Raw genomic sequence first — 24,761 nt, forward strand, 5'->3', positions numbered from 1 at the left:
GCCATCCCTCGGGCCCGGCCGGGAAGCAGCTCTGGGTACATCCAGCTAAGCAGGTGAGCATCCTTTATCTGTTCTGTCCTTTCACGGTGTGTGTGGTGGGGGTACGTGACACCTACAATTATGTTACAGTTTCACTGATTATATTTTCTAAATAAAATTTTTAAAATTGCTTAAAATCAGCGACTAAACCAGTCAAAGTAGATGGTTCTTACCCTAGAAAAATGAGCGATTCTAAACATACGTACTTCAAAGTCACTTCTACAGTCACTAATAAGATTATTTATGCTTATTTGTATTTTTTAATGAGTACAAGTATAGATAAGTGATGTACAAGGGGAAAGTTCTAATGCAGAAGAAACACTGATATATTTGTCTTTGACAGAAGGTTTGGTCGGGGATTGAAGGAATTCAGCAGCAATTTGGACATGCAGGTTTGGTGCACAGAAAAGGATGCTCACTGGAGACCTTGTTTATTGCACTTCTATCCAGCAGTATGTGTTTAGGGTTTACATAAGCAAGACACTAGACAAAAATTTCTAGAAATAACTAAAGGAAACTGTTTGGACTTTAGATTTCATCTCCCAAAAACAGGTCCTGAGCTGAGTCAGGCTCAGGCTTCAAACCTGCTTCGTCCTCCAGACTTTCTAATTCTTGACGCACTTCCTGAATCACACTGCTCTCTTCATAATCGGAAAGAATATCCCTGGGTATCAAGCTGAGAAATGGCATCTCATCCATGATTAAGGGATCTTCTTTTTCGTTATTCCTGGTCTCATTGGCAGACACTTCACACACAGATGTAGTGCTGTGGCTGTTGGAAAGAGACACATCTGGTTGTAAAGTACATCTTTTCATGTTCTTTTGCTAGCTCCTTAATAAAATTCTTCCTGCCTTCCCAACATGAAAGCATGTTAAATGTATAATACTGTCAGATCTACCACAGCTGACTTGATAAACTTCTGATTTTTACATGCTTGACAGCTGGGGAGTTAAAGACAAGGCTTCCATATACAGAGCTAGAATAAAGATCCTAATAGTAAAAAGTTTGATACTGGGACACAAGATGGCAGTGGACTGCAGCACAACCTCGCCCGTCTACCTACAGGCACTCATGGTGATGAGCCCTTTCTCTTCATGTCATAACACCAAGTTAAGAAATAGGATACTCCAGCTTAAAGGGAATGCAGAAAGTTGTTTGCCATCAAGCTATAGAGTTGAGAAAGCTGTGAGCATTATATATCTGGTTCTAAACAGGACAGTGTAATAGCTGTCTTTATTTTGAAAAGGAGCTTCAGTTGGGTTTTCTAAAATGCTTTTAGTTCAAAACTGAAACGACCTCGCTTTCTCCCAGTGACACTGCTGATGATGCAAATACTGTCCTTTTAAAGAATGATTAAAGGCGTGATATATTAGAAGCTTTAGCTTTAGTCAGCCTGTTTCCTCTTCCACAAAACTCAGTGATACTAAAGAAGTCTGCACAGTACAAGGTGTTTGTTTCAAGTCTGAACAGCAGAGCTTGAGTCAGTGGCAGGGAAACTGGCTTCTCAGGTTTGAAGCAAAGTGCAAGCAAAGGTAATCTTTTCTTGGAATAGAAGTGATCTTCTGTAAAGCTGATCGGGAGCACAGGAACAGGCCTGTTGATACTTACTGCATGTATTTAAAATGTCTTTAATGTACTTATGTATGAAAGCAAGCAAAACTCCTGACAGGAGCCCAATCTAACACAAAGTTGGTGGACAGGAGCTGTATCATTCCAACTAAATTCTCTACATACATCTCAGCTGTTAGTACTTTCTGACCGATTAAAAAGCAGTACCAGCCACCAACTTAATTCACACTGGATTAAGGTGTTGCCAATCTCAGGGAGTGTGTGGGACATCTGTGTGGGACAAAGCAGTAAATTGGAGAAAGCTTCAATGCTACTGCTGAGAAAAGCTGTCAAGGTGCTTTATAGTGCAGCAGAATCTGCAGGCTCTGTATCTGCTTGCCACAGGAAGAGACCCCTCTAAAATTTCAAGCAGTTTGCTTGCCCAGTTTTGATATTTACCTCTGAGGTTGGCAGATCAAGCCACTTGCACAGGGGCATCGCTCTAGTACCCCATCGGGTTCCAGTTCCCAGGTGATCAGGTTGAGAAGTTGGTTTGAAGGATCATGGCAGGGTTCCCCTTCCTCAGGTAACGGAGTGCACACAGGAAACAGGAGTTCTGCATGCCAGAGTAAATAAATGGTGTGAGAAGTCGTCAACTGTCTGCTAAACTCATGACCTAATCTTTATGTCTACACGCAAGATACAAAAAGACAGACTTGACCACTTAAGTCCCCTTACACATTAGGGTGCCGTAACATAATGTTTTCTACTAGGTGGGAGTAAGAGTTGAAGTTTATGCTTAATGAGCAAGGTCAACTCCTGCTGCTTCATGAAGTACTGTCAGTAAAGTAGTACTGCACAACTCCCTCCCTTGGAGATCTGAGAGACTATTCTCAAAGCAAGAAAACTAACTACAGTGAATCCTTTGCAATGCATAGCATTAATGGTTTAAAATCTGAACAGAGAAATATCTCTATTTTAGAACTGTTATTTTTGCTATTTCTTCTCTGTCTTTGCAGAGATTTCAAGTACAGACCAACTGTTCAGAGACTTAAATAATGAGGTTACAAGAACTACTCAGCCATTTCATTTCTTATAGTAGTTCTACAATAGGTAAAGCTGCCTGATGGCAGTTGGGGCTTGGCAAGGCCAAGCTGGGCAAGTGTTTGAGCTTTCTCCTTTGTTTTCCAGGAGTGCCCCAGCAGGCTGATCCCCGCAGCAGGCTGGCCCAGGAGAGGCAGCCCAACTAGCAGTGAAGGTACAAGGTCACTCCTTGCTCACAGCAAGAGCCAGGTAAAACCTACCTGGTGCAGAAAGGTGGTTGGAAGTGTATCCTGTCACTGCAAAATTAAGGTGAACTATGGTAACAGCTGTGAGGAACTAGCAGGTGTAAGACAGTAGAAGCAGCTGGGGCCTGACCAGGCAGGATTCAGGACTGCTTTCAAGCCTGATACCTTCTCCTCCTCTCCTCCCTTGGTAAATCAAGGTTCACATTCCCATGTGGACTGACAACGTAATCTGGAACATCATTCCTCTACGTATCTTGGCTGTCTGGTCAGTATTGCATAGCCTATAAAACTCAGAGTGTGAAATGCATCTGCAGTCTGATAGTCTGCTTGCTGATATGAAAGAAAAGCCACTTTCAGTAATCTCAATTTATTTTGGACATTTTTAATCCTCTTATTCTTGCTCTATCGGGTGAAAATTTGACACAGAACTCTACTACTTTTACATGTCCGAGACTCTCCTTTAGAAACAGCAGATTTTTGTGCTTCTCATGCTGATCTCATCTCTAGCATGCAACAGGCCTTTTTTTCACTATTGTCCACCCCTATCAGACTGCTTCTCACTCCTAATTCTATTAAAGTTTTATAATGAAGTTAACAGTGTGCTCTACATGCAAAGGGAGAATGTCCTATCGATTCTGTAGAGATCTAACCACTTCACCTGGGCAAAAGAGCTAAATCCTAATGCTCCTGTATTGTAACATGAATAAGAGAAAAAGCAAAACCTCTGTACCTTTCTGAAAAGCACAGCACATTCCAGGGTTGCAGTCGTGTTGATTCTCACAAATGGTGCCGTTCTCTCCTTTTGAAGTGGATTTCCTGCACTCACCCCAAACGCAAAGCTGGTCTCCACAGCATTCAACATCCCGTGAGCAGTGCTTGCAAATGGGAAAGCACATGACACAACTGTCACTAGCACTAACTGCATACAGCAACGGATGGCTACACACAGAATTAGACCTGGTCCTGAAGACAACTGCATGTATGTGCTTTAAATGCATGCATGTCATATTCCCCCTGTTTAAACAGAACTGCTTAGATTCTCAGCTTCAAGCACACGTAGAACTATTTGCCAGACACAAACCTCCACAGCAGAGTAACAGCACTCCTTCTGTACTGCTATACTGTCAATCTTATAAACCCTGAATTCTTATCTTGGCATTTACATCAAAATCCATCAGCAGCCCGGCACCCGACAGTGTAATGTGGATTTCAGGGTGGCCTTTTACAATCAAGGAAAAAGAAATTTAAAAATCAATGGAAAACACTACTGATTTTTTTTTTCTATTGTTAAATGCATTCAGGAATTTACAGTTAGTTCAGAAGCATTGCTTTTAAAGAGCAAAGCAAAAAAGTCTTCCTGAAGTCCCATTTTCAGTTGTAATAAGAACCAGACCTCATTTGTAATCAAGAATCTGTGAAAAAAATCTCTTTGAATAAAAGCTCTTTGCAAATCAGAAATGTAAGTCTCTAGCTAAAGATAGCTTTGTATGATAACTGCCCCAGTGCTTCAACTATACACACCTAATTTATTAGGTTAAGTGGTGTGTCACACTTTCTTTTTTAGGCAGTTTGATTAACATCTTAAAGATTCCTAGTAGGTCAGCGTTTTAACAGCTTGCTTCTGTCTGTGTAAAGCCCTCTCTGGGCAGCCATACAAAATCAGAGGTTTTTTTCCAGTGGATCTCACAGGAAGTGCTTAACACAGGGCAAGGAGGACTATGCTAGCACTATTAAGACCTGATAATTAAAAAGAAAAATATTTTTTAATTGTGGGGGTTCTAGGTCAGAGAATTGATCTCACCATCTTCAGTCTAAGCTCACTTTAAAACAGGAGTGTAGCTAGGACCCAATTTTTACTTTCTTTATTCTACAAATGTTCTACTGAGGACTGCAAAGAAAGGGGTGGTGGTGGGGTTAGGTCATTATAATCTTGATTTTTAATCCATGTTAACATGAAAAATTATCAGTTTAACATTTTTGAAAATATGAATAATAAGCTTTCTTAATAACACTTGAGCATATGTTCAGGACTTGTGTTTAAACAAGCATTCAATCCACTGAAGGCAACAGAGCTCCCTGAAGTTATCAAGTATTTAAATCATTTCAGGAACAGCCTGTTTTGGTTTTAGTTTATCATAATCCTATTGATTACGTGACTTTACAGCAAGGTTTGCTTGCTTGTAGACTTAACTGAAAGTACTTTAAGGAATGAATCTGTTTCACAGGAGGCCATCAGCAGAACCTAGATGAAAAGGGACAGTCAGATAAAAGGCCTCTTTTGGCAGACTGCTCGTAAACTGGATTTTCACCACAGAAAAAGCCTGAACCTCTCAGGCACCTGTCTAACCATAATCTAACCATAGCTACTACCAACAACATTTACCTTTTAGCTCAAAAGACGGGAATTTACTGCTTCCTGAGGTTCAGATTCAAATAATGTAAATGATCTGTGTAAGATGATCACTGACAGTAACAATTGCACTACAGCACTGTACAAGTTATCAGTGAAGGCAAGAACACGGGCCACTGCAATTCTCTTTGTGAATCCAGAGCTGGCCATGACCAACTGTCAGCTGAGCCTGCGGAGCTGGCACAGTATTTCCCCTTTGCCCGTTCCACTGGCAACTTACAGTGTGTTAGCTTACGCTGTCCTTAGGCCACCTAACGCCTCACGCTTCAGTCAGGAGGAGTGGAGTGCAGGTTTTAAAGAGCATAAGAACAGAAACCTTAAAACTTATTTGTGTTAACAGGCAGAAATAAAACAACCCAAGGCACTCTACACATCCGTTTTTGAACCTCATGCAGAAAGCTCTTCGTCGTGTTGTCTATCAATTTTGACTTGCTGACATTAGCAACAATAACTTCCACACTGAGTTTCTGAGGACCACATACAAGCACATCTCATTTGGGACTTACTGTACGCTGGGTTTTACAGAGCTCACACTTGTATTCAAAAGTGGAGAACTGGCAGTATTTCCCTGTTTCACAGTCTTCATCAATGATACACTCCTGAAGAAAAGGATAAAAGTGTTATTTGCCACTGTGACAGGAATCCATATCTCTTCTTGAAATACCAGAAGGTCTTTGGTTGATTAATTTCTTATTTGGGAACCAAGGAAAAAAGCTTGCTTCGGCTCTTCATACCACAGTTCTGCAACAGAACAGCGCTGTCTCCCTGGCATATCTAAATATTGTGGCCTCAAAGTGTTAGGTGGCTTCACTTCTGGTGTAAGTATTAATAACAGCAGCCCCAAGAAAATAAATTAACTTATTCTACAAGGGGGTTGGGTGGGTTTTCTTGGGGGGGGGGTGGTGCTGAAGACATTTGTATTAAATCTGTTCTACTTGTATTCCAGCACAATTGCAATTCATTACTTGTTGACTGTTTTTTCAGATGGGGGCAAGACCAAAGGGAAGAAGCTACACTACAGCAGCTGCAGCAGCCAAGAGGAGCTTTACACTCTGTGGGACACCCTTCTGCAACAGCTTTCTTCATCCCAGGCCAGGTAGATTTATGCTGTCCTCCCTCCCCCTCCTCAGCAACGTTAGTGCTGACCTCAGAAACTCCACAGCACCATCAGCCCCCTAAGCCAGCAAGGACAGTCCTAAGGGAGAAGGGAAATGTGGCTCCTTTTCCTTGTAACTGCTCCTCTGCTCCCCTTTGCAAGGACCAGGCAAATTCTTCTTGAAAGCATCTTTGTGGTGCCTGAGCATTTCTGTCAGCCAACAGCTTCTCCTCTGACAAATGCAGTGCTGCTTTCCACAGGACTGGTAACGTTAAACCTTTCTGGCACTTTATGGCAACAGCAGCACTACCTTAGAGCTGGTACTTCTGGGAAGCAGTAGCCATACACCCTCTGATTTCCTTTTCTGGGCTGATGCTGTGCCTCCCATGTACCTATCGCCATAGACCCTCACCTGCAAGCCCACAGCTGCAAATGTCTAAATACCTTCACATGTAAATCTTAAATCCTTACTTTGAATACTGCAAAATATGCAGGAGCAGATTCTCAGCTGACATTATTCCTCTGGCATTTCCCTGCTGTCAATTGAGTTAATTTACATTTAGTAACGTTCTAGCCTGTCGAAGAACATGATTTCCACGTCACATGCCTTTGAAATGCATGTAACAAACCCAGTGTTTCTCCCATTCTGTTTGCTGCAGCAGTCCTCAGCAGACAGGTTTGAGTACTAATTTAAGATTGACAAATACTGAAGAGCCACATACATCCTATGGGAAAAAAAGCCTCGCAGTTCCCTGATGCATCAGCCTTTGCTACCCAGCTAAGACACTAGAGTAGGCCTCAAGCTAGCAAGGTGCTTGAGCACGGTTAGCTTTTCAAACCTGGAATCATTTCATGGCCTTAACAGAAATGTTCATGTGAGCGGGACACCCGAGTTCCCATCGGAATCACAAACGCAGACTGACGCTGCATCACCCAGAGGCTCTACAAGCACGGCGCTGGAGATGGCTCACCCCTCCTTCATGCTGCACAGGGTGAACATACAAACTGGTCAGAAATTCTTCCCAAAATACCACTCTGCAGGTATGGCAGGGACGACAGACTCTAACACAGAGAGTAAGTGTGTATCTTTGTGTACCCCTGAAGTGCCTGGATCACAGGGAGGGCGTGTTCTCTCTTTCCATCTAATGGTTACCTCTTAAAAATTGAGTGATTAACCCTGTTCTCCAGGCTGGAAACAATCTAGTCAGTCAACAAAAGAATAACTCATGGCAGCTTTCTGTGTCGCTTGTACTCCATCATTGGTTTGTACCATCGTAAGGTTGATGCTTTTTGCTATTAGTCAATTTAAACAAAAAAGAACAAGAAAAAGGAATTATACAAAAATCCCTGAATTCTGTGCAGAAACTAGTTGACTGCTCTTTGGCAGATATTAATCTCACTTGCTGGAGCAGATCAACTGTCATCTGTGCAACCTTCATTGAAAGTTTCCACTAAGTGTTTAATTTTCTATTTCTGCTTTTTTAGATCACGTCTCCCCAAACTGCTGACTTCTTTCACCCCATCTCAGTTGGTTTTTGTGTTTCAGCTGGGATGAAAATTAGCTCAGCAAGAAGTTTAAGTAAGTTCTTAAATTACTCTAATCACTGAAAGAGGAAAAGATTACACTGTAAAACAGCTATACTGTCTTCAGATCAACTGTACTGTCAGCTGACTATATATACTATAGAAACACATATATACACACACATATGTATACTATACATACAGTATATACCCTAGACTGACAGCTATACTGTCCTCAGATCAAACCTAATGGGAGCTTCTTGTCCTGTGTGAGACAAGGCTGCTCCGTGTGAAGAGGAATGCCGTGTCTAAGTTACCCATTTTGGCCACTGGAGACGTTTTCAAACAGTTTGATTACCCAGAACATAGAACAGAAGCCAAACACAGTCTAGGGCCTGATTCTTTTCAGGTCAATGACTCGATATTCAGGTTATATGTTTATACTTAAGAAGCACTCATTTCAGCTGGTTTAAGACATCAGTATCACCTGATCTAGGCTGCTATAAATTATCGTAATGTTTTTGCAGCTTCATTATTCCAGAACAGTGTGTGTTCTGCTTGTTTGCTGTTGTGTTGCTACATAATCAGGTGGGGCAAAATCCAAATGTTATATAGTATGTTTGAGGTTTTGTGGTTCCGAGTTAGAAGCGAGCCACTTCTCTTCAGCAGCCATGCTCTTTCTGGCCAATTTTCTGTCTGTAGCTTTGTCAGCTTCTCTGATGAATCCCTCTGCATAAACCATACTCAGAATAAACTATACTGTTTCATTCCTGTTCCATCCACTTTCAGGCAAACAGCCAGGTCTCAGTGTAGTCAGTTTTTCCAACTGTCTCTTTCCACAGAGGAGAAATCTTGCCATAATCATTTTTAAGCTCATGGAATAACTCTCTAGTCTAAACCCACCTAACACCAAAGTTGCAGTTCTCCAGTCACTGCTTTCTCTTGCACTAATGAGGCCCCCGACAAAAAACCTTCTTTCCCCTCTTACTGAATTGTGTCTCACCAGTTCAGACTTCCAGTTTTATGAGGGTTTTCAGCTGGGGGGAAAAAATCCCTTCACAGTTTTCTTTCCTGGCATGGAAAAAGCTTCCTTTCATATGCTCTCACCGAAATTTTGTGCCAACACTCCAAACCAACTTCCTTCACCCAGGTATTATAATCCGTCATCAGTGCAGAACTCAGTAATGTGTGTATATGCAGATGTGTAACTGTTTATCTTTTTTTCTCTTATTTTTTTTCCCTGAATCAGGCTACAGACCTTTTCTAATCAGGCTACCTTGAGATATGAACAGTTGCTGGACAAGGAACAAACCTAAACATCATCATCATCATCAGTTGCAATGGATTCTGAACAATCTGTTTTCTTCTGGAATTCTGCAAAGTAAGTAATTTCTCAGAATATTTTGTCTTTGTAAGAGCAACACTGAGGAGAGAGGGTGCTGGCTTCTGACATGCAGCAGAGCATACAAGTTGAGCAGATAGCTTAAAGACAGCATTAGCTACATTTTTAACCATTGTACATCTCTCTGAAATCCATTATGATGTTATACCGGTTAATTTAACGTAGCAGCAAAGGAGTATGCTATTTGAAAAGTGCTAAAGAATAATGCAGTGTGAAAGCAGGATTGTCTATTTATTCATGGGTATTCTAGGACTCATAAACAGAAGCCAGGATGGAGAAGAGCATACTATGTACCTGTAGGTACAGAATCAGCATCCTGTGGGCTCTTATTATAATATTGTACTCTGCAGTGAATATCCTGCAACACCTGAAAGTAATTTGGGGGGTTAGGATCTGTTCCAAAACCAACAGGAAAAAAAAACCCAACACAACAAAACACTGAAACTTGCAGAAAAGTTTCCCTGTATTATAAGACCCTAAAACAACTGCTGCTGAAAGAAACTTCAGTTTTCTTGCCTTTCGCAGATTATGCCAAGCTATTGTTTGCTCTCCTAAAGAATGGCTAGTCTCTACACTTGAGAATAAAAATAAAAAAGTGACTGATGTTAGTGAAAGTGAAGTATGGTAGCACCATGACTACCAGAAATCTGAAACAGATGTCTAGGTGCAAGGTGGTGCAGGAGTGTACAGGTCAGAACTGGTGTAACAGGTTTTGATAAGAGTACTTTCCTCCTGACTGAATGTTTATAGACGTGGCAAGGCACAGAAGAAAAAAGCTTGCTTTCAGGGTGATTCGACAGTCCTCATGCTGCAGCCAGTAGCAAGCCTGTGGCTGAGGAGGTGCTATGGCCTGTTCTGGCAGACTGGGCTTGACTGGGGGAGTGTAGCCAGCTGTGGTCTGGACCACATTATCCTCTGCCCATATAACACACTAAGGATAAAGAGGCAGAAGCAAAGAATTTCTCAGTTTCAAGTTATGAAGGCAAAGCTACAAGGCCAGAGTTAACCTACCTTCACACAGAAAGCCACTTCATTTGCAGGGCTCATCAGGTTTCTGTACCTCACTATGGTAATATTTTTAATACTGTTTTGCTGGTGATATAGTACGTACTGAAATGACGTTTATTTTGCTTCGCTCTTTTTCCCCTTATTTCCTAATTAACACCCTAATTGTAGACACAAAAATATGCTCAAGTCTATTCTGATTTTCAAAATGGAATCACAGGTTTTAAATTCAGTTGACATTTGATTTGTTTATTCCCTCTCCCCACTCACACTCACCATATCTCACACTTTCTCAAAAAGTCCTTCTTCAAAGATAACTTTAAACAAAACTCTCCTTTCACTATTCATATCTTCAGCCAGTATTTGTCAGGGACAGGCAATGACTGTCTGGAATGAGCTTTCCTTTCCTTCTGGGCTCTTTACACTTTAGCTTAGAACCCAAGAAAGCAGAGGAAGGCAGCGTTGATGATTTTATATACAGCTTTTCAATGGCTATTAATACACCTACCAAAGCCAGACACTGAACACTAAGGGAGCAGGGGGAGCATATGGAACAGAAAATGTCACAATGCCAAAGCCACTGACTGCTCTCACATGAGGACAGTAGGTGGGATTCAAACAGGAGAACCTCTTTCCCCCTCCCTGTGTAAACTGTACGGCCCAGTTTGCTAGCTTATTCTGATCCAGTTGCAGTTTGTGACTACAAACCTTCTGAAACTGCCTAGCAGCTGAAGGAGAGGCAGGATTTTGGGGGGTTTGGGGTTTTTTTTTTGCCCTGACACTGTCTGTACAGCTGTAAGCCCAAACAGCCATTCCAAAGTGCTCATTCCTAATCCTCTATGGATTTCAAGTTCACAAGCCATAAAGTATGGAGGCAAAAGTCACTGATTTCAGAGAGGTAAGGAAATTTTGTCAGCAGGTACACAACATAGGAGGCAAATGCTACAGAAGCAGTTGGGGAAACAATTAGAAACTGATTCTTAGCAACAACCTTGGAAACGCATGGATGGGGTCACCTCTCACAGTCTGCTGGGACAATGCTTCAAAAGCTTCTCTGAACAAAAAGCCCCTTTACGTGTTTCTTAAAAGCTCCTGATTTGAAGAAATTTCCTTTTAAAAACCCTGTAACTCAAGTACAACCTCCGTAAATGGTAGCTACAGATCCGTGCCCAATATTCCAGAGCTCACCCAACTGTATCTGTGAGACAATGACAATTCCAGCCACAGCTGAAGTGCTCTAGCAGAGCCACATGTTCAAACTGACATTTCTTAGCAATTACACTTTTAAGAGTTAATATTTACTTCTGTGTTTACATATCCCCTTCTAGGTTTTGTTTTAATTTCTACAAACCATTTCACCTAGGGCTGGTCTCCATTACTGCAGCAGATGGCAAAAACTGCTGAGTAGCAAGGAAATAAACCCACAAAAACTGGTTTATATCCTACATGTACTACATGTATCAGAAAAACGGCAAAATTACATAGAATGAAATATTGTTTTATGGAAATTACTACCATAGTTTGAATTGCAGTAGTGTTCCAGTTCCTAATCTCTTAGTTGTCTAGACAGGGCACATAATGCATTTGTCTTTAATAAGATATGAATTAATTTGCCTTGAAATACCTCAAAACCTCTATAATACTTTCCAGCAGAGCAAACCTCTTACTGCAGTCCTGCCAAGTACAGAGCACTCATAAAAATAAGGACTACTGTTAAAAAAAGACATACCAAAAAGAGCAGACATGTGAGTTGCAAACTATGGTATTAGTCACATCCCAGTGCCATGTGGAAAGTCAGCTATTTGTCTGGCTGTTCAACAGGAATGTGACTTCTGAGCTCAAAACTAATAAGTAAGAAAATACAAATGACTCCCTCAGTTTTATCTTGAACTTCTCCACAGAACTAATCTCACCCATTTCCTTTTCCCCTGTCAAGAAAACAGAAACATTTTAATTGGAAAAACTTCTCTCTGGCTCTCCACATGATGCAATCTGAATGAACGCAGTGTGTCTGCATGATGTAACCAAAGATGGCTCAAAGGCACGTGAGCTTGGCTTCAGGTACCAAAAGCAATAGAGCTACATTAGCCTTAATATGCTGTCAAAAAGCCTGGGGAATTAGCTGAGGCAGGTTCTAGTCACTCAAACTGCCTGCCACCAAAGCTAGTGTGAGAATTCCCCCTGTCTACACCATCTGCTTATTCTAACCACAAATACAGTGATGCCCCCGCTGATAAGACCCTTATGCAATTAATGTTCCAGGCCAAAAAAGAAATAAATAAAATGTCATATTAGCTGCAGCTTCAAGGAACTGAGACTTCAGTGAAGAAAAAACTACACACAAAAGCAAAAAATAAGATTCCTGACAAATGCCTCAGGATAATGAGAAAAATTATGCCTAGATGCTCTATCAGATCATGTTCTGCTCATTCGTGGTCAAAATCTCTGTATGTCAGGTAGTAATTTCACAGCAGGTCACTCTGCAGAAGCAGTCACTTTATTTTCTTCCCTCACCCCCACTTTCTCTCAGTAAGCAATATAATCATTTGATCCTGGCAAGACTATAGCCTCCGCAAATGCTCCTGGGTAGGAAACACTGTGCAAAATACTTATTTCAGTCCATTTTGCAATGGTATCAGAGGAGAAACACTAGAATAACTGTTCAAATTTGGGAGAAAAACTCCACAAATTATCATCTGACAGGTAATTAACTTAGTCTGGAAACTAAGAGCTATTCAACTACTATAGGAGCAAAGGTCTGTGTATGTATCTGGACATGCATACATACAGGTATCTGTGTAGGGCTACACGCTGCCGTGACTGTCTGCAGTAGCAGAACGTCTCGTCTCATCCCACACATTTGCCCTAGAGCAGGCAGGACAGGTTATGACATGAAACTTCTCCTCTTTTCTCCTTTTGTTAGGTGTACTGTAGGCGGAACAGGACGGTAGAAATTCTGACAATGAAATCTTCCCTTAGGCCTTCTGAAAACTTGGTGCCATGTTATACACTCAGTCCGTTGTTTTCTAAATACACACAGAGTCTACAATCTTGTATATCCATAATTAGAGAAGGAATATTCTGAAGTAAGGCAACCCAAACTAATAGCCATGTGCTCCATGATTAATTGCTCCACGTTAAGAAAAGCTTTTTCACATAGTATGAGATTACCAAAGGAGATCAAAATACTGATGCATGTTTATAAATGAAGCTTTTCTAGTGGTTTTGCATCAATTTTGTCTTAATAGAGAAATGCATCTATCTGTGGATCTATTAATTGAAGAACAAAAATTCTTCAACCTTTGATAACCAGAAGATGTGTCTAAAACCTTGTGGTCTAAAAGATCTTGGGTTTTATTCTAAATGCCTCGAGATACAGTAACAGTTACAGAAACACTGTAAAACTGTGCTACAAAGCTCTGAAGTGCCATTATTTCTAAGTAATCAGTAATCATATAAAGATACAGCTTTCATGTAATGGCCTGCCCAGGGGGTGAATTTTAATGCAGGTGTCTCTTCTTTCTGCAATTGGCAGCTACAAAGTTTCCATGATTCACTACCAAACTATGTAAATTTTGAAAATTTATAAAAACAAAACAACACAGAGGAGTAGCTGTACACAGCAAGGATGTAAAACAGCTGTCCAAAACCAGCTGAAAACAAGATTTCTGTACTTAATAACTTCAGGCTATCCTTAATCACTCAATTAAGAGCAGCACACAGAGTAAGACAAGTACCTGTGCCCAATCCCTCACAGAACTTATTTCAAACCCTGATTCTTACGTGCTTTGTTCTTTTATCATATACTGGTTTGGTAGTTACGGTTTCAACAGACTTATTTACTGTGTTTTTAAGGTGTCAGCCAAAGATAATAATACTAGAACAGAAATACATGGGGAAGGATTCACCTACAATGGATTTTGCCTATAGCAGAGTTCAAAGTGTGGGAGACAAGTTATGTAGAGGAAAGGGAATAATTTCTTTTCCATGAGCTGTAGATGGAAGAAGAAGGGGTTTAAATTACAGCAATTGAGACTTTAGAGTGAGCATAAGAAAAGCATTGGAATAAATTGTCTCCAGCACTTGAGGATTCTGAGAACATGAGAGGAATGTCTGCCCAGAGACTGAGTAGGTATCTGGGTGGTAGATGTTGCCTTTTTGCCAGATGTTGCCTTCCAGACCTCTTCTTTGGGGCATTTGTTGGGATTAAAATAGAGCCTTTTTTTTCCCCTTGATTTAATTCTCTGTCTGAAATCATGTGTCTAGAGGATATCAACAACATGAAATGTTGACTATTCATGAATATTAATTCCATTCCCTAAACAAACTCCAATGAAGAAGAAATTAAAAAGGGTCTTCAGCATACTCTTTATGTCCTTCCAAAAATATTAACACATGAATGTGAATGTATTACAGATTTTTACTATGTATGAAGTCCAAGACAAACACCTACTAGGGGACCAAAACTTTCCCTTGCTGATGGCTATGAAATACACTGGACGCAGGAAGACCGGTAAGTTCCCCTTTGCCTGACACCATGACATCAGCCTCTCTACATGCCGTGAAATGCTTCTTCCTCCCCCTGGGATGAGTGGACTTTCTAAGAGAACAAGTTTGAGGGATTCCTCATGTGATACAAATTCACAGAGCAGGCTCCAAGTAATTTCCAGACAGAATAACAACAAATCCAAAACTCCCACCCCACCCTACCCTGTATCTCTTTTTAGCAATTATGCTATATTACGATGTATTACTAATTGGAAGGGAGAAGTGGCATTGTTATTAAGGTAAAAATCAAGAGACAGGTAGAAAAGTTGGAAGGGGCTTCCCTCTATAAGCTGCCGTGGTGAACAACTTGCCGTTTGACAGCTGATGCATTCACTGGCGCAGGATCCTCAGCGCTAGCTATCAGGGGCTCAGCCCCTCAGAAGCCTCGGCAGCCACCCGCTCGGCAAAGGACGCCAAAACGCTGCTTTTGGATCAGATGTGAGGAAGGACAAAGTGAGACTTACTCAGCTGACACAGAAATGCATTCCTCAAGGGAATACATTTGAAGTCACCATTCTACAGTGCTTTTTTTAAAACTCACATTTGCCAAATCTTTGATGAAACAGAACTAAACAGAAACAGACTGCATCATTTAATTTTCACACTTGACCTATGTAAATCATAGTACAGCACACTATCGAGGTGGACTGTTAGCATCTCGCACATCTTCCTGACCATAAACAATTGCACAGAAGGGCAAGTGATCACAGATCACGTTCATTCGGTCTCCTCCTACTCACTGGTGTAAAATCAGTGTCATTCTACTGATTTTGATGAATCTACCCCTCCTACAGTCCAAGAAAAGGTTAGAGAAGGCTTAGGCTCATCATTTATAGAACTATGTGTTACTGGGCCAACCTCCCAGCCATGGTGAATTGGTACCATTCTGGCACCTTCCGTATGACAGTACAGATGTAAACCAGCTGCAGATGTAATCCATTCATTTGTATCTCAATCATTCTAAGATTGTAACAGATGTAAATAAAAAAAAAAGACAAAACATTTGTTTTACATCCAGTACTGTAGCCTGTATTTCCTAAAGCCTTTGCTGTTGTTGTTCCCCTACCAGCTAAAGCTTACTGCTTAATTAGATAATGTGGTTTCAGCTACAATCTCAAATAAGCATCTGCTGGAGCCAGTGGATTAAACCATGTAATCAAAAACAGTGGAAAAAATTTCTCTTTTGACTTACAGCTTTTCCTTTCATGTGATTCATTTTGCTACATGGGTTTGACCAGAGGAAAGAAACATTGCTGATGAATTTTCACTGCTGTCTTAAAGACAGTCCATACTATGATCTCTTAACAGCTGTCAGTAGATCACAGAATTGTCACCAGTCCACATAAAAGATTCACTTTCCTGACTGTATTTGTTGCCTTACAGAGAAGGTAAAAGAAAAAAAAAATTCTCTTAGGATAAATATGTATATCTAATAGAGGCAAATTCTCTTCTGATAAATATGTATATCTAGTAGAGGCAGAAAGTAAAAGCATTCGTGGTGATTTGTTTTTAAATCTCCCTACAGCTTGGACATGATCTGTAAAAGACATCTGGACAGCCTTGATTCCCTAAACTCGGTGTGTTACGTGTGAGAAGACTGAACTATAACCAGGGAAAAGGTAAACAACTGCTCTTTGATTTACACTACTCCCTTACCATGGCTCGTTTGCAGAAGAGTTGTACCAACCAGTATGCAATCAAGGAAGAAGCAGGTAACTGAACATGATGCATACCTCCCCCCCACCCCAGATGAAAAGTTTCAGACAAGCCAAAATTTATTTCCACAACTAAAAAGAGTGCTGTAAGATTTACAAGTGGTGCATGGCTCTCAGATGGACACTGATGAAGCAGTGGGTGGGTACTGACTCTCTCAGAGAAAGTCTGTTTTGTAGCCTTCTGGAGACCAACTTGTGGTTACTGTTGTGTTTTTACTAACCCTCACCTAGAACACTGAATCAATTTTAGGCACTGTTACTGTGTTACAGTAATACTTATTTTTGATGAGGAGAAATGTATTCCAAGAAAATCTTTCTCTCTTCAATATTTAGCTACTCAAAGGGTAAAATTCCAGACAGATAAAAATAGCGAGGAAGTTCTTCAGCCAACTTGAGTTTGCACAGAAATACTCTTTTTCTTTGGATTTTAACTGGAATAGAAATACCACACTATAGCACATGATGATCTGGCAAATTTTTAAACAATTCTAAACACAGATATAGACCTGAATTGCTAATGAGGAGTGTTACTTTCAGAATACCTGTTAGTACTACACAGTTTTGTCTGTCTAACTTGACAGAAAAAAAAAAAACCACTTTACACTCAGCTAGACCAATAGGAAATACTAAAGAAATCCTAGTCACTCTTTAAATTTTGTTTTCATTACTAGCAAAATAAATTTACTAAAGTTATTTAAATTACTTCGGATTTCCACTGACTCCCGCTCCAAATGAGGGCAGGATTTGACACTTTTAATTAGCCATAACCCCTTTGCTATTGCATCATTTATTTGCCTGTAAATCAAAGCCACTATTTAAGACCAAAAAAAACAGAGTGTGATAATGATCTGTGTTCTCTGACCTTTGGTGGTTGTGTTTTCAGCCGAAACACCTGCCTGGTTCGCCTCACCTCTCAGCAAAAGGCACCTTGCCTCTCTTCCCTCTGATAAGGTCTAGCAGCTGTTTACACCTGCTTGTTTGTTCGGGGTCACCAAGCATGGTGTCTGAGTCCATGGAAACTGCAGTCTCACTTTTCTCCACATCATGGCCATTGCAGCACTATAGTATTACAAAACCATCTTATGTTTGTACACACTATCCATTTGTGATTCTCTGCGTGGATCTGTAACTTTTTATACAGCATTCTCTCTGAAGATCAAGCCAACTCAGATTGGACTAAGTAAACAAAGGTGTGGACACTGGCTGTACGACACACACATCAGCTGGCAGTTACAGAGATATCCCACTTTCTTCCTCAAAGAAGTTTTTTCATGCAGGATCAGAGGCAACACATGTTTTTCAAACTCTTTAAGACAGACCTTTCCATTCATTGAGGCTAACATTCAGATTTTTTTGGCTATAGTCCAGCGAATATCAGATGACCAGTAAAAATGTTGGGTTTAGAGATACACCGTGACTGACAATAAGGCCATCCTATCATCCTTTAGCTAAGTTAAATCTCTTAATAGCTTTTGGATCACTAAGAAGCATTTGCTGCTTATGGAGCAGTATGAATCTCAAAGACAGCAACTCCAGTATATGTGGCTGAGAACATGCTTAGTGAAATCATATAAAAGTTACTTGAATAAGAATCAAGCACTTACTTCAGCAGTTCTGGCTATCTGCAGAGAAGTGGAAGCTTGGTTATGAAGTGCTACAGCTTAGCCATTTAAAATAGATTATTCTCTAGAAAAGGGGGAAATAGAACCCCAGAGATTAATGTTTAATTCTTCTACCATTTTCTTTCTTTTTACTCTTTTACTGTGAGATTAAAGATAAAGGCTCAAAAATGCTTTAAATAAGGCCATTATAACGGGGATGCTATGCATTCTATCTCTACAGATAAACAAGTGACCTGACTGCCCCATCAGCTTCTCCACAGTGGTACAGTCCTCCCTTCACAAAGCTGCAGGGACCCAACCATCAGCCTCTAGCCATGGAAATAAAGGCCTGGTATCACAGGCCCTCTCCCCTAAGGACCTGAGAGTGTTTGAAATTACTTGTTAACCAGCTGCTATATCTGCAGAAGGTGGGTGCCAAATGCGTGTGTGATTACAAGCACACAACCACCTCTCCAGAGAAAGAGCAAGCACCTGGCATAGAATCACACTGAAGGCACCTCTCCCTATTCTCCCACAAAGAAACTCTGGCACGTACTTGTGTAGCCGATGAGGTCTCTGCCATCAAGGGCAGGCAAAACAAAGGAAAGGTTTGCATAGTGCCAAAGCCAAATGAGAAATGCATGACACTGTCCCTAAATATTACCATCTTTATAAATCTCTTTCAAGAAAAAGAATTGAAAGCAACCAGATGTACTTCTATTAAAGTTAGAGAAAAAGAAAGCCAAACTTGCTAAAAATAAGCTTTTGTTATTTCTATTTATCAAATTAATACAGACAAGAAAAAAATCTTAGGTACACTAGCTCTGAATTAGAAGGGAGAGCTTACAGAAACTACTACTCTGAACACAACTGAGAAGAAATGCAACTAATCTTTATGCAGCAAATCTTACCAGTACCAACTTTGTTTCCTTTTATTTTTCATGCTTGCTTTTCATTGGTTAGGCTAATTTATCAGAATTGAAATAGGACTAGTCAACAAGCTAGAAAGGGGTTTGATTTTGATATGGTAATAAAGAGTGCTGTTGCTTTATCTGTGTTCTGTACTTGAGCTTACTACTGGAAATAATTAATTTGCAAATTAACCAGCGTTCCCCAGAGAAGTAAATTATAGAGTATTTTAGCCTGAAACCCAGAAGCAAGTGGATGTAAAGCCCTGCACAGACATAAAACCATGCACATCCATCTACCTCTTGCCTGTATTCAACCTCTTTAAAGATACAGGACTGTTGGATCAAAGCCTAACATCTATGCTGGTGCCTGTCAGTCCTCACTGACATCTGAGAAAGTGAATGTTAGTCTGGGAACGCCAATGGCGCCTCCAAATAATGCAGCACCTCTGAAGAACTGGGTTGCATTGCCAGAAATGGCAAGCAGCCTGATTCCTCTTCTGGGGACTTAAAATACTGACAGTCTTCTGGCCATCAAAATACTGTCAAGTGAGCCATTCAATAACAAAGAAGAGTCTAAAGAGAAAACTTGTGTGATGCAAAGCCAAGGAGAAATACCGTCTGAGGGGGAAAACTGTGTGTGTAAGATCATACCTTAAGTTTCTGCAGTAGTGTATCTGCACTACATGTATGTGTATATACTCATACATATATATATATATTTATATGCACTATATGCAAGCGCATACGTACCTGTTTGCAGGAGGACATAGGAGGGGCAGAGGCACTGTGATTTAAAAAGCAGACACAACCTATTTTCCATTAAGCTACTTCTCCAGTGCCAAATTTCATTCCAGCCAGTATATGGATTTATTATTGCAAGGCAGACCAGTCATAAGACACTTCTTTACCTCCCTGTGAGGCTTTTGCGCCATGTCTCAAAACATAAAAATGTCACTGGAAAAACTTTCAGTGATTTCAGTGGCTTTTAACTCGGCCCAGAGAATAAACGTGAACTGAGGGTTGTAGGGTTTCAGTTATTACTAATCACTGCAGTAATAAATTATATAGTTTACATTTCAGAGCAGGTGGTTTGCAAAGGTGTTTGATGAATTCTTGTATTTACCACCCAATTTTGTACCTAAAGTACAGGACCTGTGGGAATCCTGAACTTTTATAAGGGAAGCCTGTAAAGTGAACCTATGAAAGAGGTTTAGTTTTCAGCAGTTTCCCTACAAGCATAAGCCTGTGTGACAGCATGTGCCTATTTCTTTTACTTTGCAGACTGAAAATGAAAACAAAAGTGCTGTTCTGAAGAGGCACCAATCTGAAGGCTACAGGAGTAGCATCAGAACAGAAGTGCTGTTCCCAATGGCTGGCTCCCTACAGCCTCTGCTACCAAATTCTCCATCCCAGAACAAAATGTCAGTATTGCCCTTCTGCAATGACTGTCAACATTTACAGCTACAATTACACAACCCTCTTTGTTCTGTTATGTGTTCTGCACAGCAGGATGAATCGCTGGTGGGTACGAAGGATGTGTGTTACAGAACAGCATATACTAGCTGTAGTTAGATTTACTGAGATCATCTCCAAACAGATTTCAAAAGGTTTCCATTTTTAACTGCCTGGAGAATATAAAACGTATACATGTATTACTATGTGGCTAACATTTAAAATAAGCAGCAAAGAAGCAGAACTGCTCTTCCCCCATCCAGTGGTCTGTGAGGCCTGCAGCCTGGGAAGTGACTGGGACATCCCACAATGTCACATCACACTCTGAGTATGAGAATTCATGTATGTAAAAATGACCTAAGGGGGCAGTGCAGTTTTCTACAACATATTTTCCCAGTACTTTTGTCTTAAGTTTACAAATCTAAGCAACCGTGCTTTTTAATTTGGACAAAATTTTTCTTCCACTTGGTAGACCTCACCTTGGCAGTAGAGATCCTGCTGTAACATTTTTCTTGCTGTAATCCAAATTTACAATTCTCAATCTCATGCCATTACTCCTACAATAGTTCTTCACCCTTGTAGTACCCCAAATAATTCATATTCCGCCTTAACGTTTAAAGCTTTGAAGTATTTTCAGATGTATTTCTGCTAGACATCTCTGGGTCAAATTAATATATGTGTGCTTGCCCGCTCTCCTTAAGTAACAACCAAATATGTCTGTTGGTTGCTTTTCCCATTTAGCTTTTTCTCTAACTTGGCAACCTCTAAATAAGGTGTTTGTACCATGGGCATGCTGAAAGTTCAAAATGAGTGTGAGAGGGGAAGTAAACATTAACAAATGTAGTTTTGTTCCAGTAGCTGCTGCAGTAAGGATGTTGATGAACAAGGCACCCCAGGATTTAAATGATTAGAAGTTAACATGATCAGTTCTGATTATGCTTACTTCATAACTGAATAAAGACTGCCACCATGAAGGTTGACAAAAATTTGTATTCGGCCCTCAAATTCTTTAGCTGGAAGACTAATAACAGTATTGGTTTTGGATGCAGCACTGGCTCGTTAAGGGAAGCAACCTTCCCGTAAGGAAAATACAGACAATGTCACTTGATATATGAAGCTTTATAAGGAACTTGGTATGATCGTTGGTGAAAGCTGACTTAAAAATATTTTTTATAGCTGTGAAGAATGATCAGACACCACAAACAAGCCAAATATATTATGAAATAACACCAGTGTTGTGTCCCAGTGCTAAGAAGGTTGAAAAGTTTGCCTTTGTACACTGGGTTTGAAGATGAAGACCGTATTTGTGTGGAAAAAAAAAGTGTGGATTGCCTTCACTACACATATCTCATTATTAAAAAGCATTATGGAATATGTTAACACTTTTATAAAACCAAGCTGCAGCTTAGCATAGTTGCAATTTATTTTGTTCCTTGACTTACCACTTCATCTTGTAAGATTTGCAAAGTAGTTTTAAAAAAAAGAAACATTGCATACATAAGCAACTTTTCTATTTGCCATTCTCAAACTCTAGTAGCAGTATAAAAATATGAGCTGAAAGGGGGAAAACTTAGTTAGAGGATAATAGCAGAAATGATGCACTAATTTCAGGCTTTATGCCCATTAGAAATAGGAACTACTGCCACAATTTTTTTTTTTTTTTAATGATTTATAAAATAGTTAAAGAGCTGCTTCTGTGAAAAAACTGGAGGAAAGTTACTCTAAAAAAAGCAAGGGCATGTTAAACTAAATTAAACAACAAACCATTAGTCAGGTGAACCCAGCTATTAGAGGAAAGACCAGCAAGTCCTGTCTTAGTTAAGAGCATAAACAAGTCCATTTTGGTTAAGACTGTAACTGAAGAAAACCCAGTGTTTGTTCTGAGTAGCGGTACGTGCCGAATTTCTCATGGGACTTCTCAGGTGAAGGATATTCTTGATCTTTTAAACTTCTTTGGGAATCTTAAACAACCATATTTCCAGGGGGCAGGGGGATTTATTGTCCCGCCCTTCTCCCCCTCCCCAAAGTGACATCACTAGGTTAGGCTGAAAAGCAAATAGAATCATATACTGTTCCACAGACTCCTTCACAACAGACAATTTGGGGTTGATTTTCTAGTTTTCAAAGTCTATAAACCAATTTTTTAATGACACCCAAAAGCACTGAGTGGACATACATGAAGCACCGTTATACTAAGGGTTTATTCATGCTCATTGGAAAGGGCTGTGTAACTGTCTTTGCTGTTTGAGTACAACATTTACATTTGACAGGCAAACTGAATATTCAGATCGAGCACCTCAGTTAACCACAACACTGAAACTCTGCTTCCAATTCATAATATAATATTCCTAAGTTAAATTAGTTAAAAAATAAAACCGCTTTTGACTGCTTACCCCTAATGGTTTTGTGTGTTTTAAAGAACTCAGAAATTCTGCTAGATGAACTAGCTCATCTTCTTCTGCATCATGAACCCCAAGTATCTGTTTAATTTTCAAAATGAAAAACATGTGTTCACTTACATGATTTCTTTTGTTTTCTCCGTCTTTTATAGATGTAATAACTGTCTCAGAAAAAACAGTCGATCCAGTTTTGTTATCTGTAACCTGATATGGTAAAAGAAGAACAAAATATCAGACTGTATTTTTTTATTATTCTTTAGTTACTCTCAATCCTACATTCTCCAGTAATTAACTCACCCCTACTCTCTCCTTTTTTTTTTTTTTTTTTTTTTTTTTCCCCTCATATAAAATCCTAATCTGGGGGGAAAAAGCAATGACAAAGCTACCCCTTATCTATTTAAAACGTCACTGCAATGAAGCCAGCTGAGCAGGAGATGGTCATTCTTTGATGTACCCGTGCTCTATTTTTAGCCTGCACTTTTTTCAAAATAAACTCTTATTTCACACTAACCTTTTATAACATATGCCCCTACACAGTGAATAGGCAAGCAAATGAGATACAATAAAACCCCAAAGTTTACACTCCAAATTATCTTATGTCTCCAGAAAATGGGCAAAAATGGGTTTATTTTTGAAGAGAAGGTTGCACGGGAACCAGCAGTTTGCTGCACGTTTTCTCATACCTTATCAATTTCTTGATGAGTCTGAACCGTTTTATTACCAATTCTGGTTTCCGTGTTGGACTCATTATGGTAGTTGGGAGGTAAGTTTTCAAAGTTTACTTCCGACAGTTTTTTTGCCCCTTCCTCTTCAGCTTCCATCTGGCAAATTTAAATAAAGCAACTGACAATTACCAACAATTACACAAAAGTGAACAACCAACACTTCTTGTGGAGCCCTCAGTAACACCGTTTCATTACGTGGTGCTGCTGGTACAGATCCCCCTGTGTGGGAATGCGTACTCAGCTGTTTCAGTGACCACAGCAGCTCTTGTAACAGGCTACAAAAGCAGTGGGGAGACAAACCCTTGAGCTTTGGACTGTTTGAGCCAAAGTCAGTCCCCGTGAAGAAAAAGCGTGCAAAGACTAGTGACAATTTGGTATCTGCACAGGCTGATGCCAGTCAAGAGCCCAGCTTAATATTTTTCCCAGAAAATCACTAAACACTTAAGACAGACTTTTCCATCTGACAAAGAAAATATTCTGGCAGGAGAGAGCCATAGCCACAGCCCCTGGGAGTGATCTGAAGCAGTTCTATAGAGCAGCGTACCCACATCCAGAATCTCATTCTCTATTTCAGTTCCCTCTGTTTGACAGATGAAGACTCAACACAGGAGCGCTCTCTGAATCTGAAAACACAGTAAGCTCAGCAAAAGGCCGTGAGTCTTGTAAACACCACAAACCCCGAGTAAGTGTGTCCCTTCGTTATTTGCAACTGCTGTTCACAGAGCTAGGAGGCCACAAGTTCAGCCAGGCTGAACAACAGGATTTTTCCCAAGATAAAAGCTCTTTTTATGGTGTGTCTGTTTATTTTAAACGGCAGCTGCAAGCCTTTTCACATGTAAAGCATTTATCTGCTAAGACGCAGCTCGGACAATCCACATTTTGTCCTCTTTACGGACCGCTCCTCAATCCAGAACTGACAATAGGAAGCCTAAAACAGGCAGAAGTTTTGACTACATCCTTATTTATAACAAAGCCTATTTTCAGCCTATTTGTGAAGAATACTTTAAAATACTTTAAAAAAATGGTTTGTCTCAATGTGTTTGCACTCTAAGCGAAGTGGATGACAGAGGTGGATTTCGGGAACCGTCCAGATCAC

At 40.2% G+C, this 24,761-nt stretch overlaps 1 protein-coding gene across 1 annotated transcript; it reads right to left on the reverse strand.

Annotated features, from left to right (window-relative positions):
* Positions 1–259: 259 nt before the first annotated feature.
* Positions 260–23,761, reverse strand: DKK3 (dickkopf WNT signaling pathway inhibitor 3). The gene is made up of 6 exons (XM_026850892.1): positions 23,624–23,761; positions 23,061–23,144; positions 5,794–5,886; positions 3,608–3,752; positions 2,048–2,204; positions 260–811 (listed from the first exon to the last, which is right to left on the reverse strand). The coding sequence occupies exons 1-6, from the start codon at positions 23,759–23,761 to the stop codon at positions 568–570; spliced, it is 861 nt and encodes a 286-aa protein (XP_026706693.1). The 3' UTR covers positions 260–567.
* Between the last annotated feature and the right edge of the window lie 1,000 nt (positions 23,762–24,761).

This window comes from Athene cunicularia, assembly GCF_003259725.1.
Source record: "Athene cunicularia isolate RWA chromosome 5 unlocalized genomic scaffold, athCun1 chr5_part3, whole genome shotgun sequence".
In the NCBI taxonomy this organism is placed as follows: Eukaryota; Metazoa; Chordata; class Aves; order Strigiformes; family Strigidae; genus Athene; species Athene cunicularia.

Bases quoted from the DNA above. Each gene is read 5' to 3' on its own strand.
- DKK3 (XM_026850892.1), bottom strand. From the start codon at position 23,761: ATGGAAGCTGAAGAGGAAGGGGCAAAAAAACTGTCGGAAGTAAACTTT. The intron at 5,887-23,060 runs GTAAGTGAACAC...CCTTTTCTTCAG, and splicing joins GAGAAAACAAAAGAAATCAT to GAGTGTATCATTGATGAAGA. The intron at 812-2,047 runs GTAAATATCAAA...TCTTTCCAACAG, and splicing joins TTGATCTGCCAACCTCAGAG to CCACAGCACTACATCTGTGT.